This window comes from Motacilla alba, chromosome 14 (genome assembly GCF_015832195.1).
Source record: "Motacilla alba alba isolate MOTALB_02 chromosome 14, Motacilla_alba_V1.0_pri, whole genome shotgun sequence".
Taxonomy (NCBI): domain Eukaryota; kingdom Metazoa; phylum Chordata; class Aves; order Passeriformes; family Motacillidae; genus Motacilla; species Motacilla alba.
The window spans coordinates 16,025,772-16,044,813 of NC_052029.1; the positions used below are offsets into that span (position 1 = coordinate 16,025,772).

At 63.1% G+C, this 19,042-nt stretch overlaps 2 protein-coding genes across 3 annotated transcripts; one reads left to right on the forward strand and one right to left on the reverse strand.

Annotated features, from left to right (window-relative positions):
- Positions 1-1,206: 1,206 nt before the first annotated feature.
- On the forward strand, positions 1,207-6,730 carry PLK1 (polo like kinase 1). Its single transcript, XM_038151694.1, has 10 exons — positions 1,207-1,905; positions 2,033-2,201; positions 2,278-2,422; positions 2,791-2,884; positions 3,368-3,587; positions 4,075-4,233; positions 4,315-4,392; positions 4,880-5,034; positions 5,467-5,649; positions 5,974-6,730. Exons 1-10 carry the CDS (start codon positions 1,528-1,530, stop codon positions 6,178-6,180), a joined length of 1,788 nt encoding a protein of 595 aa, XP_038007622.1. The 5' UTR covers positions 1,207-1,527; the 3' UTR covers positions 6,181-6,730.
- A 261-nt stretch (positions 6,731-6,991) lies between these two features.
- On the reverse strand, positions 6,992-17,526 carry ERN2 (endoplasmic reticulum to nucleus signaling 2). Of its 2 annotated transcripts, none has more exons than XM_038151693.1 (21): positions 15,352-17,526; positions 15,009-15,042; positions 14,417-14,489; positions 14,262-14,334; positions 14,022-14,144; positions 13,845-13,946; positions 13,340-13,601; positions 13,157-13,235; positions 12,927-13,077; positions 12,419-12,540; positions 12,095-12,271; positions 11,755-12,004; positions 11,406-11,496; positions 10,742-10,931; positions 10,469-10,568; positions 10,150-10,319; positions 9,309-9,456; positions 9,074-9,201; positions 8,782-8,905; positions 8,460-8,527; positions 6,992-8,382 (listed from the first exon to the last, which is right to left on the reverse strand). In XM_038151693.1, the coding sequence occupies exons 3-21, from the start codon at positions 14,417-14,419 to the stop codon at positions 8,191-8,193; spliced, it is 2,553 nt and encodes an 850-aa protein (XP_038007621.1). In that variant the 5' UTR covers positions 14,420-14,489; positions 15,009-15,042; positions 15,352-17,526; the 3' UTR covers positions 6,992-8,190. The 2 variants fall into 2 exon arrangements, with proteins under 2 accessions (XP_038007621.1, XP_038007620.1); XM_038151692.1 differs by having other exon boundaries at positions 6,993-8,382; positions 10,120-10,319; positions 15,352-17,523.
- Between the last annotated feature and the right edge of the window lie 1,516 nt (positions 17,527-19,042).

Consider the following 19,042-nt stretch of genomic DNA (forward strand, 5'->3'; position numbering starts at 1 on the left):
GCTGTGTGGCTTCGTTGATCCCTGTGTGCTTTGCGTGGCGGTGCTGAGCAGGACGGGCAGGGTGTGCTGCTGGCTTTGAGGAGGTTCGGGGTCCCTGGGAGCACACCCTCCCTGCCTGTGCTGCTGTGAGCAGTGAGGGACCTGCCAGGGCTGCGTGGGGAGGCGCCAGCCCAGTGGGGACCGTGCCGGCTTTGTGGGGAGCAGAATCCCCCGGGATGGTCCAGCTCTGCGGCGGGAATGGCGCTGGGCTGTGGTGACCCGCGGGCTCCTGGCCCTGTCCGTGCACTGGGCTCCAGGACACCCTGGCACGGGTCATGCCTGTGGATGAGGCTCGGCCGGGGCCATCGGCTCAACCCGCCGGGCAGAAGCACGGTGTATGCTAGCCACTAACATCTGTTCTTTGTTAGCCAGCGCTGAGAGAAACAGCTTCTGCTGATGGGGCAAGGCGGCAAAGATGGTAACTGCCTGTGGCAAACGATGGTGATTGCCTCAGCCCATGGCACGATGTTAATTCCGTCAGCCCATGGCATGGTGCGTGCCAGGGAGCAGAGAGCAGGTGTCTGGGCTGAGCGCTGCTGCTGCTGCGTGCTGGTGGGTTCATTGGAGGTGGAGTTCAGGCACGGGAGCATCCCACGGTCACCTCTCCCGGCAAGGGGGGCCAGGAGCCAGCAGCGGGAGTGCTGCAGACCCTTGCGCGGGGGGGACGGGGCAGCGGGGTCAGGGACAGCCCCTCAGCACTGCCACACTGTCACCCGAGGGGCAGCAGGGTCGGGGTCCCCAGGTTATGAACACCGGCCCAGGGCCGGTTCCTGTACCCGCGGGAGTGCCGCCGCGAGCCGGCAGGCGCGGGGAGCGGGCGGTGCCGCCGCAGTGCCGCTCCCGGGACCATCCACGCCGGCTGCAGATCCCGGGGGACTGTCCCGGGCGGCGCGCCTCGTGCCCGCGCTCGGGGGTGCCGCGGGGCCGCGCTCGGCGGCGGGAGCGCGCCCCGCGCGTGTCGGGGCCGGCGGGAGCGCGCGCGGCCGCAGCCAACGGCCGCCGGCGCACGCGCGCACCGCGCGCCCCGGGCGGGGCGTGTCCCAGCGCGCCCGGCCCCGCCCCCGCGGGTGCGAGTGCGCCCCGGCTCCCATGGTGCCCCGCGCGCCGCGTGGATTTTAAATCGTGCGGCCAATGGGGAGCGGCCGCGCGCGGTAACGGCCCCGGCGCCGCCTTTGAATCGGCCCGGCCGAGCCCCGCGACAGCGGCCGAGCACAGCCCGGCACGGCCCGCTGCACCGGCACCCGCAACTGCCCCGGCACAGGCACCCCGCGCCCGCTGCTGCACCGGCACAGGCACCCGCCGGCACAGGGACCCCGCGCCCCCGGCTGCACCGGCACCGGGACCCGGCACGTGCCGCTTCTCCGGCACCCGCTGCCGCACCGCGACCCGCCGCTGCTTCGGTACCGGCACCGTGACCCGCCGCTCGCCCGGCAGCCGCCGTTTCGGTGCAGGGAGCCGGGCCCGGCGGTGCCCCAGCGCGGACACAGCATGAGCGCGCCGGGCGGGAAGGCGGCGCGGCCGGCGGCGCTGGCGGAGCCGGCCCGGGCGGCGGCGGCGGCGGCGGGGGGGAAGGAGGTGCCGAAGGTGCTCGTGGACCCGCGCACCCGGCGCAGCTTCGTGCGCGGGCGGTTCCTGGGCAAGGGCGGCTTCGCGCGGTGCTACGAGCTGGCCGAGGCCGAGAGCCGGGAGGTGTTCGCGGGGAAGGTGGTGCCCAAGTCGCTGCTGGTGAAGCCGCACCAGAAGGAGAAGATGTCCATGGAGATCGCCATCCACCGCAGCCTCTCCCACCGCCACGTCGTCGGCTTCCAGGGCTTCTTCGAGGACGATGACTTCGTCTACGTCGTGCTGGAGCTCTGCCGCCGCAGGGTGAGGGGCCGGGGGGCGGGTGTCGGTGTCCCCGGGTGCGGACTGTCCCCTTCCCCGCGTCCTGCCGTACCGAGCTCGTCCTTGTCGCGCCACCCCCGCCCCGGTACTGACCCGCCGTCCCCCACAGTCGCTGCTGGAGCTGCACAAGCGGCGGAAGGCGCTGAGCGAGCCCGAGGTGCGGTACTACCTGCGGCAGACCATCCTGGGCTGCCAGTACCTGCACAGCCACCGCGTCATCCACCGCGACCTCAAGCTGGGCAACCTCTTCCTCAGTGACGACATGGAGGTGAAGATCGGTAAGTGGCAGGGGCCCCAGCACGGGACCAGCCAGCCAGGGCATCTTGGTCATATCCCATCTCCCTGTCCCTCCAGGTGACTTTGGCCTGGCCACCAAGGTCGAGTACGACGGGGAACGCAAGAAGACCCTGTGTGGGACGCCCAACTACATCGCCCCAGAGGTGCTGGGCAAGAAGGGCCACAGCTTCGAGGTGGACATCTGGTCCATTGGCTGCATCATGTGAGTCAAACTGCCTTTCAGAGGCCATGGGGATGGGCAATCCCTGTGGTTCTGGTTCCTTGGCGCCTCTGAGTTTCAGTGTGATCCAAAGCTTCAGGTCACTGTCCCCACTCCCCACAGTGCTGAGTCCTGCTGCCAGGCAGCTCCCGACCTTCCCCAGCTGAAACTTTCCCTGCAGCGTGCTAGATCCCAGCTTCCCTTTCCAGGGGACAGGATCCAGGCGCAGTACACGTAGCTGTCAGTGTGTCTAATGCTAAGCGTGTTCCCTCTGCCAGAAAGCCCCTGGGTGTGCTTAGGACATGGTCGCTCCTATGCACAATCTGAGTCTCTTTTGCAAAACTGACACCCTTTTGTCTGGGAATGCCCAGGTACACTCTTCTGGTGGGGAAACCGCCTTTTGAGACCTCTTGTCTAAAGGATACATACATCCGGATCAAGAAGAACGAGTACACCATTCCCAAGGTATGCTGCTTCCCGTGGAGCGTCTGTCTGGCTCGCAGTGGTGCTTGGTGACCTCCTGCTGCAGCCTCCGTGTCTGGCACTCCGTGGGCTCTCATGTAACAGGGCAGGGGCTCTCAGTGCTGAGGGGCTGGTTCAGGCTGGGGTGGCATGAGCCTTGTGGGGAGCCAGCAGCTCCCTGCCCCCCAGTCCAGCAAAAATCTGAGCTGGGCTGTTGGTGTGTGGAGGTGAATGGACAAGGGCAAGTCCATGAGGTGGGGGCCAGGTCCCCAGCTCATAGCACTGCTGATGAGTTGGTGTTGCTCAGGTCGTTTGACCTCAGGCTTTGGGTGCTGTTTGGAGTTCTCTGTGCTACCCAGTTCTGCTTGCCTGATGCAGCACTGGAGCTCTGCTCCGGGTGGAGCTTCCCTGGGCTGTAAACCCTGTTCATTTGTCACTAGTGCACGTTGTCCCCTGACCCGTCTCTAAACTCCGCCTGTCCCTCAGCACATCAACCCTGTGGCCGCAAACCTCATCCAGAAGATGCTGAGGTCGGACCCTGCCACGCGCCCGACCATCGACGAGCTGCTGAACGACGAGTTCTTCACCTCGGGCTACCTCCCCAGCCGCCTGCCCACCAGCTGCCTCACCATCGCGCCCCGCTTCTCCCTGGCTCCCAGCAGCGTGGAGCTCGGCGGGCGGAAGCCGCTGACCGCGCTCAATAAAGGTAGGCAGGGGGCCCAAGGGGGCTGGACGCAGCCTGCCTGGCCTCCAGCAGCATCCACAACCTTCCCTGTGCCTCCCTCGCATCACCTCCTGATCCCTATGGAAACTCAGAGCACTGGTGGGTGAGGGGGCTCTCCCTGCTCTGCCTGGGATGAAGCACTGCATTTGCTTCAGCTCTGTGAGGGGCTCAAACTGACACCTGGAAAGTTCCACCAGAACGTGAAGAAGCCCTTCTCTCCTGTGCAGTGCCCAAGCACTGAACAAATTGCCTAGAGAGGGTGTGCGGAGTCTCCCTCGCTGGAGATACTCCAGAATCCTCTGGACACGTCCTGTGCTCTGCAATTACCGTGCTCGTGTCCCACCATGGTCCCTTCCTGCACGAGCCGCTCTGCGTGTCAGGTGTTGTCTGTACCTGGGGTAGGGTGTAAGTCTGGTGCCTTTGGAAACCTCGCCCTGGTCACGCCTCACACTGTTCTCTCTCTGGCCAGGACTGGACAGCCCTGCCCAGGAGCCCTTGCCGGAGAAGGAGGAAGCGGCGGGGCTGCGGGAGGTGGGAGATGCTGTCAGTTGCCACCTGGCTGACATGCTGCAGCAGCTGACTGCAGTCAACGCAGCCAAGCCCTCCGAGAGAGTAGCAGTGAGGCAAGGTGAGCCTGGGGCAGCCCACGGGCCTCGCGGGGTGCACAGCCTGTGGAAATCTCTCCTAACAAGCTGCTTTCTTCCTGCAGAAGAAGCTGAGGATCCAGCCTGCATTCCCATCTTTTGGGTTAGCAAATGGGTGGACTACTCGGATAAATATGGACTCGGTAAATACCATGGGTGGCGATGTTTCAGGCTTTCCTTGTGTCTGAGGGACCTGGGAGAAGCCTGGGTTGGGGCATTTCCTAGGCCTGGGTTTTTAATCACCATATTCCGGTGTGCATGTCCAAGACCACTGCCAGGAATCTTACCAAATACCCCAGGAATCCAGAGCTCTGGCCACTGACCATCAGCCCTGGCCACTTTAACGTGGACAATGGTACCAATGGTGCATGAGGTGACCAAGCTCTCCCCAGGCTGCACAGGGATCCAGGGTGGCAGCAGAGGCTGTTTTTGAAGCAGCTGATGCAATAAGGGAGATGACGAATCCAGAGGTGCAAAAGTGCCAGCCAGACCTCCCCAAAGAGCAGACCTGGCAGGGACTTGGTGGGGCGGCTGTTAGGGAATCCCTGGGTGATAAACCATCTGCCTTGGTACTTCCCACTGCCAGTGGGCCCCTGAGATTGGAGGTCTCATGGGGTCCCTTCTGGGCAGGTTACCAGCTCTGTGACAACAGTGTTGGGGTTCTCTTCAACGACTCCACTCGGCTCATCATGTACAACGATGGAGACAACCTGCAGTACATTGAGCAGAACAACACCGAGTCCTACTTCACTGTGAGGTCCTACCCCTCTGCCCTCAACAAGAAGGTCAGTCCTGGGGACAGGAGCCCTGGCTGGGGGGTGGTGAGACTCCTGCCACCCTCAGGCTTTGAGGGCAGGGTGGGTTCCAGGGAGAAACGTTTATTGGAGGCCACTGGAACTTTGCAGGCTTCCTCTAGCTGGTGACACATGGCCCCAGGGACAGACACTAGCAGCTCTTGCTGCTAACTGAGGCTCATTTGTGAGCAGTTTTGCAGTAATTTAAATGCCTACATGACTTGCATGTACCAAAGTGTTCAGCAAAGTGAGTCTGATGCTTCACAGTCAGAGTTAACTTTGAGGATTTCCACAAGTGTTTGCCGTGACACCTCAAGCTCTAAAAGATGTAAGGAGGGTCTGGGACTGTGATGGCAGTCCCTGTGCTCCCTCTCCCCGTGCCTGGGGTCACCGTCAGCCCCTCAGAGCCCATCCCTTCTGCAGATAACACTACTGAAGTACTTCCGGAATTACATGAGTGAGCACTTGCTGAAGGCGGGGGCGAACATCACGCCACGGGAAGGGGACGAGCTGGCCCGACTGCCCTACCTGTGCACCTGGTTCCGGACGCGCAGTGCCATCATCCTGCACCTCAGCAACGGCACTGTGCAGATCAACTTCTTCCAGGTGAGGCTCTTTGCAGGGCCGTGGCTCTGGCTGCACGTGGTGGCAGGAGGGGATGACCTGAGCCAAGGCTTTGCCCAGGGAGCCCGGCACTGGGAGCTGTCTGTGCTGGTACCTAAAGCCCCCAGACTCTCCTCACTTGTGAGAGGCTATGCTCTGGAGCAGCAGGCTGGCTGCTGCAGCCAGCTGTTGCCCTTTGCTGCACTCTGAATGAATTCTACCGAGGGACCTTGTCACACGCTCCGGGTACTGCCGAGATGGCTCATCCAGAGGAAATGCTGCCCCAAGGAGCATGGTGCTCAGTGAGCGTGTGTTCTCTCCCCCCAGGACCACACCAAGGTCATCCTGTGCCCTCTGATGGCTGCTGTCACGTACATAGATGAGAAACGGGACTTCCGCACGTACAAGCTGAGCCTGATCGAGGAGCACGGCTGCTGCCGGGAGCTGGCCAGCCGCCTGCGCTACGCCCGCACCATGGTGGAGAAGCTCCTCAGCTCCAAGTCTGGCTCGGGCCGAGCGAAATCTTCCTCTTAGACCTTGTTCTTGCTGGACTCAACATCGGTGCCAAACTGCCCAGCTGTGGAGGGAGAGGTCTGGCAGCTTCCCTGCCATGGCCCAGCTGGGTTCCCACTCCGGGGTCTGGGCTCATTGCCGCAAGGAAGCCCCTGCTGCTGTGGGAATGGCGTTGTTCACTGACTGCTGCCCAAAGGTTTCTTGCTTCCTGCTCCTAACAAAGTGTATTTTTAAATTCCCTACCTAGTCTGTTTTTCTAATTTCCCAAAGCCAAAAAACCCAGCTCCAAACCAGCCCTCTTGTTTGAGGTGCCTGGGCCTGCTCTTGAGAGAGCAGAGCTGGCCCATGGGGTGTCCGTACATGGCTGTGCCTGTGCTCTGGGCTTCCTTTCCTCTGCTAGAAGCTCAGGTATATTGAACAGGCCCAGGGTGAGATTTGAGCCATCGGCCTTTTAATACTGAAACTCCATGAAACCTCAACTTTTGTATATTGCATAACTTGAATAAAGATTGTTTGACACAGTTGTTTCACTTCCCTTTGCCTTGCTGAGAGAGGGGGCAGCACCTCTCTGGCTTCCCCTCTGAATAGGCATCCTCTTACCCTTACTGACAGCCCTGGGCTGGGCTTGCCTCTTCCTCAGCTCCATGACTAACGATGGCTAAAGAATCAGCACAAGTCCTTTCAGGCAGCAGTCTTGCAGGAGCCCAGTGCCTTGCCTGTTGTTCTCTCACCACTGCTCCCTGCCAGCAACTAGAGCTGCTCTTAGGCCAGTTTGTTTTTAAGCAGGACAAGCTTTAGTTTTTGTATTTTAATTTTTATAACATTTTGTATAAATATATTCTGAAAAGAAACCCGGTACAAACCCTGTTAACTGTGTAACGAAATCCCACACCCCAGTACACACAGGAATCAGACTATACAAAATTATTGCTGTTCCACAGAGGAGCTTTGCTCTGTGCTCATGGGCTCAGCTGGTGCTGGAGTCTGGCTCACAAGGACCACATACCCATGGGGATGCCATGAACCAGAGCACCCATGGGCCACCTGCCCTGGGCAGCAGGAGAGGCTGGGGGAGCTGCAGGCACATGCCTGTCTTTGAGGGAAGGATCCCAGGGGCAAGGAACTCCCTCCTTTGTGCCCGGAGACAACTGTTCCTGAACTGCTGTGCCACCAGGCCTGGCACAGGTACAGGCTAGTGGGGACCCTAAGGGACAAACCCCTGTTCTGAGCCCAGCTTTGATTCACACCTTCCTGCTGGGGCTGTGCCCTCACAGCCCGGGTGCCGCGGGTGTGGCTGCTCGGCCTGGCCCGGCTGAGCACAGCCCTGCTGGGGCTGAGGGGCAGCTCCGGTGTCAAGGAGCTGCGTCCCCAGGCCCCTGGTACAGGAGAGACGCTGTGGGACAAAGCTTTCTGTCCCTGGTGAATGTCCCCCGGGGCTGATGGCAGCCTGAGGGCATCGCTGTCCCAGGACTCTGCTGTGAAAACACAACGTGTTTTCCTCTTTCTTCTCCAAGCACTGTGTCCACCCAAGATGTCTTTGTTTTCTGACCCAAATGCCTTCACACCTGAGTCCGACTGTGAGTGTTGGCAAAGGTGGTTGCCCAGAGGTGAGAGCATGGTGCTGCCCCGTGTCCCGCCTGCTGAGCCCTCGCCTGGCTGGCAGCAGGACAGAGAGAGGGCCTTGGTGGGCAGCAGTGGCCGCGGCCCTCAGGCGTGACCCGCGGCCCTCGGGCATGACCCGCGGCCCTCAGGTGTGACCCATGGCCGTTAGGTGTGACCCACAGCCCTCAGGTGTGACCCATGGCCGTTAGGTGTGACCCACGGCCCTCAGGCGCCGTCGCCCCTCAGGCATGACCCGTGGCTGTCCGTCAGTTGTGACCCGTGGCCCTCAGGCGGCATCGCCCCTCAGGCGTGACCTGCGGCCCTCAGGGTGATCCACGGCTGTCAGGTGTGACTCGCGACCCTCGACCCTCAGGAGTGACCCACGGCCCTCGGGAGTGACCCATGGCCCTCAGGCGTGACCAGTGGCCCTCAGGCGCCGTCGCCCCTCAGGCTCTGGCAGTAGTAGGAGTGGAAGGTGCGCTCGTGGGCACAGACCCGCATGGCCCCGTGCGTGTGCAGCAGCAGCCGCGGGAAGCGGGAGGTGAAGTACTGCACGAAGCCCTCGGGGACAGAGCCCAGGGCCACCCGCACATCGGCCGGCAGCTCGTGGTAGTGGTGCTTCTGCAGGAGAGAGAGTGAAGTGAGAGAGGATGGGGACAGTGGGGGTGGCAGGGCCAAGGGCAGCTGGGGGGCCGTACCTTGTTCCTCATGGCCCGCAGCAGGTCACGCACTGACCCCCCTTTGTAGGTGCGGAACTTCCTCAGGTCTGGGGACAGCGGGAGAGACATGGATTGAGGGGGGACACAGCTGGGGTGGGGGCTGCCACAGCCCCCCTAGTGCCAGTCCCAGCCCTGCTGCACTGTGGCCTCCCACGGAAGGGCTGCCACCTTTACCTGCCCCATTTTTTGGCTCCTGGGCACAAGCAGGTGCCTGCTGGCCAGTTAAAGCACCAGCCCTTGGAGCCCCAGTCCCTACCTGCTTCACTGGACCCACTGATGAGCCTGGCCCCTCCATGCTCACCCATCTGCAGCGGGAGGGAGATGTGCATCCTCCAGTTGGTCCTCACCACCGCCCGTCCTCCCGATTCAAGGGCTGAGACGATGGGCCCCTCAGCTGGCTCCTTCTCCACACGGTCACTGACGTCCTGTGTGCCCAAGAGGTCATTATGGCACTGCCCTTGCTCTGCACAGGGTGGGACAGAGACCCAGGGACTCCCCACCCCTCCTAAGAGCAGCTCACAAGGAGCATGCTGACCCAAATGCAGCAGCTTCCAGCATGTTTTTCAGTGCACAGTGGGACAGCACAGGCTCACCTGGAAGAACTGCAGCTGCTTCTCCTGACTCCAGAAAAAGGGATGCACAAGGACCACAGGGGCTGAAGGCCGGTGCTGGGGCTCGGAGCTGATCATGGCCACAATCAGCTCCCTCGCAACGAGTTTGTCTGGGGGGGGGAACAAAACAGCAGAGAGCTCGCCCCTGTGCCAGCAGCGGGAGCTGCCCTCAGCAGGAGCCTCCCCACGGTGCGGTGCCACTGGGGAAGGGTCTCACCGTGAGCCTCCTCCTGCAGGCAGCTCAGCTGGTAGGAGCCTGCCAGGATGTTGGCCTGGCGCCGCAGGCTGTCCCCAAAGGGGTGCTGTCCCCCCGACACCACGTAGTAGAAGATGCACCCGGCTGAGAAGATGTCCACAGCACTGGTCTGCAAAACACGGGGGCAAGTGGGACCCTCAGGCAAAGGGCGAGGAAACCTTTACCTCTCACTTCTCTGTCCTTTCACGTGGACAATTGGTCGCTGGCTGCAGCTGGAAAATGCATCACATGGGGCTCCTGCTCTGCTACCTGCGTCAGGGAGCCCCATCACCCCAGGTCCCCAACAGAGAAGGGGTTTCCAGAGGCAAAGCCGGAATTCAGGACTCCACAGCCCAATGGACACGCAGGGGCTACTGGTGTCCCACCAGCAGGCAAACGGACACCAGCATGAGCCCCAGCACTGCCCTGCCCAGGATCAGTGCAGCAGCTGCTTCCAGTGGGAATGAGATCCCCAGTTCTGAAGAGAGGAGAATGTGGCCTTGGCAGCATCCCACAGCCCCGCCAACCTCCCCACCCCGAATTTCTGAGGACTAATGGAGCCTAACGAGACACCTGTGCTGAACACAGTTGGGCACTGTCCGCACGGGGCAGGGGCACGGGGACAGCCCTGGCAAGCAGCACAGCGCCTGTGTCTGGGCTGGCTCCGGCTCATGGAGCTCGCATCTTAATTGTGCACCCCAGCAGTGTGACCTGAGGCCAGTGCCACCATGGGGGACACTGCCACAATGGGCCCAAGGAGCACCCCGGGCAGGGGTGGCCACGGCTCACTGACAGGGTTCTCCTTCGGGGCCTCCTGCAGCACCTCGGGCGCGATCCAGCCCTCAGTGCCAGGGATCCCGGAGCGGAGGCTGAAGCTCTGTCGTCCCCCCTGAAGCTTCTTGCAAAGGCCGAAGTCGGAGATGACGGCGCGGATCTGCCCGTGGCGGTTCGGGACAGAGATGAGGATGTTACAGGGCTTCAGGTCACGGTGCACTGCAAGTGAGAGGCTGTGGTGTCACCTGGCAGGGCTGGCGCAAACAGGGCTCTGCCACAGCCCCATGTGCTGCTGACCCCCACAGCTACTACCCAAACCCCACAGCATCTGCTGAGGAGGGGCTGCAGAGGGGACCGCTGGCCCTTACCGATGCTGAGGGAGTGCAGGTGGGCCAGCCCGGACATGGTCTGACGCAGCACGGACACCGGGTCCAGCCCACGGCGCTCAAAGCTGGGGCTCTCCACGTACTGGAACCACACAGCAGGAGAGGAACTAAGCCTGATTTACTGGGCAAAGGCAAGCTGGCTGGAGAGGCACCCCACCCCAGCGCGATGGAAGGCGATGGAGAGGAGCCTCTCCAGAGGCAGTTTGTGCCCAAGGCTGGCGTTGTGCACAGCAGCAGCCGCCCTGTGCCCCTCACCTCCTGCAGCGTGGCGGAGCACAGCTCGATGGCGATGTAGTGGAACTGCCGGTCCCTCTCCGTGCAGAAGTAGCGCACGACGTGCGGGTGCTCGTCCGACTCGCGGAGCAGCTGGACCTCGCGGTCCAGCAGGTGGACACACTCGGGCAGGAGACGCTTCACGGCCACACTGCGGCCCTCAAACTGCCCCCTGTGCACAGAGTCCCCGTGAGTCCAGGTGCAGCAGGGCCCAGCTCACCCGCAGGGTCCCCAGCATGGGCCACTCTGCTGCACCCCCAAAGCCTTGTCACACCTCCGACAGGAAGAGATCTTCCCAGCTGGGAAATGGAGGGTCCCAATTTTGTAGGAAAATGACATCCCTCACTTTTACTGTGTTCAGTGCTGCAAAAGAGGCTCAGCCAGAGCCTAGGAACCGTGCGAGGGGCCAGAGCAGGTGCAGGCAGGCAGGGAGGGAGTGCAAGGGGGACCTGCCCTGCGTACCTGGTCAGTGAGAGCCACGAGCTCAGCTCCAGGATGGGTGGCATGAGGACCAGAAGAAGGTGCAGGGGGTGAGCTCTCAAAAGTCTCTGAACCAGTGGCCGTCACCCTGAGCTGCCCTGCCGCTATCCCTGTGGCTCCCAGGGAGAAAGGAAGCAGAGTGGGGCAGGCACCCAGTGTCACCCACCTGAAGACAAAGGTTCCTCCAGCCCCATGGCCCAGCACGTCCTTGGGGTTAAAAGAAACTTTCCCAACTACAACCAGGTCTGGTTCTGCATCTGCAATGGAGAGAAGACAGCTGTCTTTCAGCCTCCAAGCATTAGTTCTGTATGGAGGACACCTGTTTCTCTATTCATCTGGCCATTTCTTGGGCCCTACTCTTATGTAGCCCATGCTTATCCAGCAGCAGATCTGGCACCTCCTCCCATCCCAGGTGGGCTGCAGCCCTCCCATCTGTGGGCATCCCTGCTCCTGCTCTGGGTGCTGGCCCCTCTGGACAGAAGCCCCCACAGCCTGCCCATTGCCCGTGCACCCACCTTCAGCAGCCCCTGGGACAGCTGGCTCTGGGCTGACTGTGCCGTTAGCCGGGTCCTTCAGGCAGGCGGAGGGGCTGGAGCTCTGTGAGAGCTCTGAGGCACTTCCCTGGCTCAGCTCCAGCTCCCCGGGCTCCTCAGGGACGCCCTCCCTGGAGACTCGGCCCGAGCGCAGCATCTCCTGCTGCTGCTGCAGGAGCTGTATCTGCTCCTCCAGCTGCTGCTGCTGGGCCACGTGCTGCCGCTGCAGCTTCTGGAACACAAACCATGGGAATACTCAGAGCCTGCAGCCACGCTGGGGCATCGGCTCCGCTGTCCCTCTCCCCCTGCCACCAGCACCCACCGTGAGCAGCAGGACCAGGATTCCCCCGCCCAGCAGAGCCGTGCCGACGGCAGCCATCACCAGGTCCCAGGTGCCAGACTCGGGGTACACCTCCACCTGCTCCCCCGGCGTGGGGTCTGGCTGGAGTTGCCCCTCGCTGCGGACAGCTGGCTCCTCCGGGCTGCTCGAGGCCAGAAACTGCAACACACACCCAGGGCTGGGTGAGGCACAGACTGCAGGGCACGTGGGTTTGGGACTCCTTCCTGTCCTGTCCCATGCTGGGGACCCACTGCCCACCCCAAGCAGCACAGACCCTGCAGTGACCCTGCACCCTTCACCACTCACATCATCGAACACGGTCCTGCTGGGAGGAGCCCTGGGGATGATGGTTTCTGTGGTTTTCCTCAGGTTCTCTGGGAAGGCTCGCAGCATTGTGGTGTGGACCAAAGGAGGCAGCTCATGGTGCCCTGTGGCAGGAGGGGAACAGAGACCACCCTCAGTTCACCTCTTGGATTAAGCATCCATCCCTTGTCAGCAGCTTTGGCTCTCCTGGAGTAGGGGGGTTGCTTCTCATGGGACCCCCAGCATGGGTAACTGTGAGCCCTGCTTCAAAGGCTCCCTGCCCACCCCTGCACGGGTTGTCTGGCAGTCACTCTTGGGGAGGGGACAAGGATGGACTGAAAGGAGTCCCAAGCCAGCATCACCACAGCCCAAGGTGACTCAGCCTTAATCCCATTCACCCCCTGGGCAGAGCAGGTCAGCCTAAAGCACAGCAGCAGCTCGGGGTGCTCCCCACCAGGCACCACCTGGGAGCCAGGGCATGGGTGAGTCTGTGCCTACCACGGCTCCGCACCTATGAGGAGCCACTGGTTGGGAAGTGAGGTGATGCTGCCCTGCGGGTACTTGACGTCCGTGCTGGGCATGATCTCGCACTCCCCGGACTCCCTCATGGTCACGTCGTCCGTGGTGGGGCCGTCGATCCTGGCCAGCGTGATGCCCTGGGGCTGGGGATGTGGCAGCTCGTGGGGCACCAGGCGGCCGGACGCACCGTGGTGGCTCCAGCGGGGCACAGGGGACACTCACCACCAGCGCCACGCTGCCGTGCACCAGGGAGGTCACGGCATAGAAACTGGCCGCGTGCTTTCCCACGTAGAGCGCCGGCCTGCGGGGCAAGGACAAGCATCACCTTCCATCCGCCGCGGATCAGGGTGGCCGAGCGCGGGGAACACGAACGCCACCGGCTGCCACCGCTCAGGAACCACGTACAGCAGCTGGGTCTTGGTGGCAGCAAAGTCCCTGACGGACTGGTAGCTCCACTTGAGGACATGGATGTCCTGTGACTGGAAGGTCAGATAGCGCAGGGTCTCCATGGCCACGTTGAGGTGGGGGAGGCGGCGCAGGCTGTCCTGGTGCCACAGGTAGATGCCAACCACAGGTGAGCCGTAGTTCTGCGCCCACAGGACCTCCCCGCTCTCCTTGTCCAGGGTCACCACCAGCCCGTCCCCGCTTGAGGCCAAGTGTGCCATTTCTGGAGAGAGCAAGAGGGATGAGGGATGCAGCAGTTGGGCTGTGTCTCCTCTGGTCACCCTCAGTTCTGCCTCTGGCCATGGGCTGCTGCCTGCTCTCCCCAGCAATGGGCACAGCTGAGACCTGCTGGCCCTGGCACTGTCACCCCAGGCCCCTGCACAGCCAGAGTCCTGCTGCGAGTGGGCACTGGGGAGCTGGGTGCCACGACTACCACGGCTCCCGTGCCTGCTGCAGTTCCACTCACTGTAGTGGTAGGACTCCTCACAGAGCGGGGCCGAGTACTCCGAGAAGGTGGCATTCCAGCGCAGCTCCCGTGACTTGGTGTCATACATGGTGATGACATACTCTGGGGACAGGAGCAGGGCACGAGGTCACCTCCAATGCCCATTCCTGGCACCGGGTAGTCGATGGGGGCACTTACGGGTGCGTCCGATGTAGAGCAAGGGGCTGGATGGGCACAGACCATCCCAGGCCTCTGTTGAGAGGGTGGTCTGCTTCTCCCCTGACTTGGGGTCCACAATGAACCAGCTGTCCTGCTTCTTCCCTGAGAAGGAAAATGCCCTCTTTGTCAGCCCCCGCAGCCCCCCTGTCCCCAGGAGCTCCCGCTGAGCCCCTGCCTGTGGCCCTGCAGGCTCCCGGAGCCCCGGGCAGTGCTCCATACCAGTGTAGAGCACTCCGTCTGAGCTGCGGCACGGCGAGGACTGCACCAGCTCCGGGATGGTGAACGGCAGCTTCTGCAACACAGGCACAGGGCAGAGTCACCTCTGCGGCCCAGGGCACCCCAGGGGCTCACAGGATGCCCACAGCCCTACTGACCATCAAGCCTTCTTTGTTCTTTCCTCCCAGGATATACAGGCTGCCATCATTGGGGTCTGGAAGGAATGCTGGCCTGGGAAGCATGAGAGAAGGATAAAATGTGAGCCACCCCTGCCCTGGGCAGCTCCAAGGACACAGAGTGGCTACGCTGCAGAATCCCCTTCAGCAGTTTGCTCTGGGGTGAGTCCCTGCAGGGCTTGACCTTTCCTGGACACCTGCAGCACTGGATTTGGCAGGAGATGAATCCCACTCTGGTCACTCCTGGCACTTCCCACAGCCACCCACCAGGCTGGTGGATGCCCTGCCTGTCCCAAGGAGCTGTTGCTGCCCTTGCCTGCCCCTGAGCTTCCAGGAGGATTTCCCTCTATTTCTCTCCATGCTGGTATGTGTAGTTGAGCTGAGAGCTCCTCAGCTGTGCAGCAGGTGCCAGCTCCTCCTCATCACCATGTGCCACATGCCAGCACCAGGGTCAGGGTAAGCTGATGCCATGGCATGGGCTGGGCATTTCATTTCTCTGTGGTTCCCCTTTCCTGCTGCTGCTCCATCAGCTATCGGGGAGCCTCCTGCACTGCCCAGTGCGGGTGACACTCACTCTGCCACGTAGACCGGCACCTGCAGAATGGGATCTGAAACAGAGAGTGAGAGGCCACATCAGCAGCGCTCCTGCGAGTGGGACAGCACACCACCACTGTTTACCCAGCGTGGCACTGTCACCCAGCCCAGCCATGCAGCCTGCTTGCCTTTCAGAGCCAAAAGAGACACCAGGGGCAGATGCTCATCTCTGCCTGGGGCCGGGGCTGGCAGCGCACCCCAGGGCCGGAGGCACTGGCAGCCCAGAGCCCATCCAGCAAGCGCCAGGCCAGGGCAGCATTCCCAAACCCCAAACATGCTCCAGGAGCTAGGCTGTAAGCAAATGCCCCCCAGTCACTACTCACCATCCTTCAGGGTCCACTTGATGGCCCCTGTGCTCTTGCTGACGGCGTGGAGGCTCCCATCCAGCGTGGAGATGAAGAGCAGCGTTTCTGGGACAGTCACGGCACTGCCTTTGAGGCTCTAGGACAGACACACCGTCCTCAAGAGATCAGGCAGACTCGGGAACAATCCCCCAGCCCAGCTCCTGGGGCAGCTGCACCCTCAGTGACTGGCACCACCTGCACCTACAGCCCCTGGCTCCCCTTGCTCACGTCCCACCAGAGCCATCCTGGGGCTGGAGCAGCCTTCCCTCTCCCTCCTCTCCCTGGAGCAAGTTTTCCCACAGGTGGGATGAATTGCAGCGTGGCTCCTCCCAGTCACAACCTTTCTAAAGGTGACAAGAGCAGCCTGACCATCGGCTCCTTCCATAAACAAACGAGTCTGGTGACTTTTCATGCCAGAGAAGTGATGATTGCTTGCCTGGGCCTTCAGAGCTGCAGGTTTCAGCTACCTGACATTGAGGAAGTAATTGCAAATTCACCTGGGAAGAGGAGCTGCTGCTTCCACGTATGGCGCCTGCATAGCGAGTGCCAGCTCAGCCAGTGCCACATACACAAGCCTCACCCTGTCGGCAAACAGGGATGAGCAAACAGCACGGGACCCACATGGCTCCGGCAGTCCCCGATGCCAGGGATTGGCAGCAGTGCCTGAGCCCCTGGCTGGCCACAGATTAGCCTGAGAGGCACAAGGACACCCTGGAGCCCAGCCCCTCAGTAGTCCCCTCACTGCTCTGGCAGGGCCTGTCCTGGGGGCCTGTCCCAGCTGTGCAGCAGGGACCAGCCAGCAGCCTGTGCCCAGCCAGGACCTGCACGTGAGTCTGAGACCATTTGCAGAGCAGAACCTGACGGTACAAGAGTGGCTGTGGCATGGCAGGGCCAGGAGATTCCTTCAGCTGCAACAAAGCACAGGAGCACACACAATCTCCCTCACAATGCACCTCATATCAACCTCTACGCCTCCAGCCCAGTTCTTTTATTTGCACTTCTTTTTGCTTAATTTTCAGGTGAGGTCAGAGTGAGTTCCCCCCTCTGGCTTTGCCCAGAGCAGACATGGCAGGGGACTGCTCCCCACCACAGCTCCTCCAGCCCCTATGGCCATGCAGGAGGGATTGCTGCTGGCTGGGGACGTGCCAGGCTGGCAGACACGGGGCTCTTGCAGTGTGGCCACCTGCCTGGGGGAAACTGAGACTGCCGGGCCCCCCCAGCTGTCAGGGCTCTCGCTTCCTTCCCCCCTGAAGCGCTGGGGTTTTTCCATCCCTTCTGCAAGTGTTTTGGTGCCAGGGCACTCGGGCAAAGGCCAGGCTGCCTGCCATAAGCCACCATGGGCAGAACTGGGAGCGCTGGATGCCTGGGAGCTGCCACCCTCCCCCTGGTCCCGGCCCCAGCCCACAAGTGTGGCTGTTCCCATGAGCTAGTCCCAGGAGCTTTCCCGAGGTTTCACCACAGCATCCTGGACTCTGCAGTGATGCTGCTGGGGCCGAGCTCAGCCGTGGGCTTGGGGCACACTCGCTCCCGCAGGGATGGATGGAGAGGCACAGCCAAGCACAGACAGAAACTCGGTGCCAGCATCCCCTGCTTCCTCCACTGAAGCAGCTCTGGCCGTGTAATCCAAAGCCACCCTGGCACGCTGCCTATCCGCTTGAACTGCCACCAGCTGCAGGAGCTGGATCCGGCTCCGAGGGCACCACCCTGACAGGCAGCAGCTCCGCGGGCAGGAGCAGGCAGAGGGGGAAGGGGACTCCGCTGCCGGCCACGGCCAGGCCCGGGGGTGAGGATGGAGAACAACCCCTGGCCCGGGTGACAGCCCGGCGCTCCATCGCACGGCGCCAACGCCACCCCCGTACGGCCGCGAGCCCCGGCAGCATCCCGGCCCCGCGGGCACCACGGGCCCTCACCCGCTCCACGAACGCCTTGCGGGTGCCCCCGCCCGAGCCCCGCTCCCCGGTGCCACCCGCGGGACACCTGCCCCGAGCGCGGGGCGCCCCTGTCACAGCCGGGCACCGAGCGCCGTGTGCCCTCCGCGGGACACGCGGGGCACAGAGAGCACAGGCTCACACCGGGAACGGCGCGGGCACCGCGCTGCCCCCCGGGCTCTGTCCCCTCCCGGGCGCCGTCCCCTGTGCCCCCGCGCTGCCCCCCGGGCTGTCCCCTCCCGGGCGCTGTCCCCTGTCCCCCCCGCGCTGTCCCCTCCCGGGCGCTGTCCCCTCTCCCACCGCGCTGTCACCCCGCGTTGTCCCCTCCCGGGCGCTGTCCCCTTCCCGGACGCTGTCCCCTGTCCCCCCGCGCTGTCCCCCCCCGGGCGCTGTCCCACCTTCGCGCCCCCCCGCTGCCAGCGGCGGCCGTACCTGTGCCGGGGGCGGCGGGAGCAGCAGCAGGAGCAGCGGCAGGAGCGGCGGCAGGAGCGGCGGCAGCAGCGGCGGCAGGAGCCCCCGGCGCGCCCCCCGGAGCCCCCGCGGGCGCGGCGCGGCGGGGCCGCCCATGTCCGGGCCAGGCCAGGCCGGGCCGGGCCGCGCGGCCGCCGTGAGTCAGCGGGGCCGGGGCGGGTCCCGGACGCGGCTTCCGCCCCCCGCGCTCCGCACCGCGCCCCGACCCCGCCGGCCTCCCCGCCCCGCTGCCCTCCGCTCCCCGAGCGTCTGCGCGGCGGGAGGAGCCGCGGGCAGCGCACATCCCCGCATCCCCCCGCGGGCACCGGCCCCAGCCCGGCCGCGGGCACCGAGCCGAGGACAGCTCCTGCCGCCGGTAACGCGCGGCGAAGCCCTCCCAGCGGCAGCGGCGGAGGAGCCGGCTCCTGCCGCCCCCCGCAGCCCCCGGAGCCCCGTGTGCCGGGAGCTGTGCCCGAGGGCAGCGGGGCACGGGCGCTGCGCCGGGACCCCCCTGCACGGGCTGCGGGACAGCCAGGGCACCCCCGGACGGCACAGTGAACAGGAGCCTGCCCGCGGGCACACGCTGCGAGAACAGCGCAAACTGCGGGCTACCCAACCGTCTGAGACCGGGATTTTGGGCAGGGAACAGGAGCTGTCTAAAGGCGGAGGCGAGGCCGAGCAGCGCCGGTTCAGCGTGACAGTCCTGGGGGTGCCCAAAGCCCCGCGCTGGGGCTGCTCCGAGCACCCGCTCCGGGCTGGTCACTGGGACTGGGACACCGCCGCCAGCCCAGCCCAGCCCGGCAGGACCGGCCCATGCCGGTGCAAAAGCAGATTTAAAGCCCGGCTTTGGGCAGGGAGGTGGAGACCATCCGGTAATTCACAGCCCGTGCGTGTGCAGTGGCACAGGGCAGCAGAACCCAAATCCCCACCTTGGGAGATGGGCACCCACGGCTTTGTGGTGTCACCAGGTGTGGGGGGCCTGTGTCCATCTTCCTGCAAAGAAACTCACTACAAACCCTTTGCTCACAGCTGTTCATGCAGGAGGAAGCAGCTCAGTACAGACAGAATATTGAAACACTCAAACACAGAAATACTTAATTATCAAACTTTAATTCATAAGACTAATCTTACAGAATAAAACACCAGGATAACCAGTCAAGGTTACACTTAAAAAAATCCAGCAGTGCAAATCTAAGACTAAATATTTGTCATCTCCCTCCCCCCAAAATAGGCAATAGATTATTTAAAAATACCATAATACATGGTACTCACATATTCCATTTAAAATAAAT

Coding starts and splice junctions, on each gene's coding strand:
- PLK1 (XM_038151694.1), top strand. CDS start 1,528: ATGAGCGCGCCGGGCGGGAAGGCGGCGCGGCCGGCGGCGCTGGCGGAG. Junction 1,906..2,032: donor TGGAGCTCTGCCGCCGCAGG/GTGAGGGGCCGG, acceptor CGTCCCCCACAG/TCGCTGCTGGAGCTGCACAA. Junction 5,650..5,973: donor TGCAGATCAACTTCTTCCAG/GTGAGGCTCTTT, acceptor CTCTCCCCCCAG/GACCACACCAAGGTCATCCT.
- ERN2 (XM_038151692.1), bottom strand. Junction 13,236..13,339: donor GCCACCAAGACCCAGCTGCT/GTACGTGGTTCC, acceptor CTTGCCCCGCAG/GCCGGCGCTCTACGTGGGAA. Junction 12,272..12,418: donor GCAGGACCGTGTTCGATGAT/GTGAGTGGTGAA, acceptor TGTGTGTTGCAG/TTTCTGGCCTCGAGCAGCCC.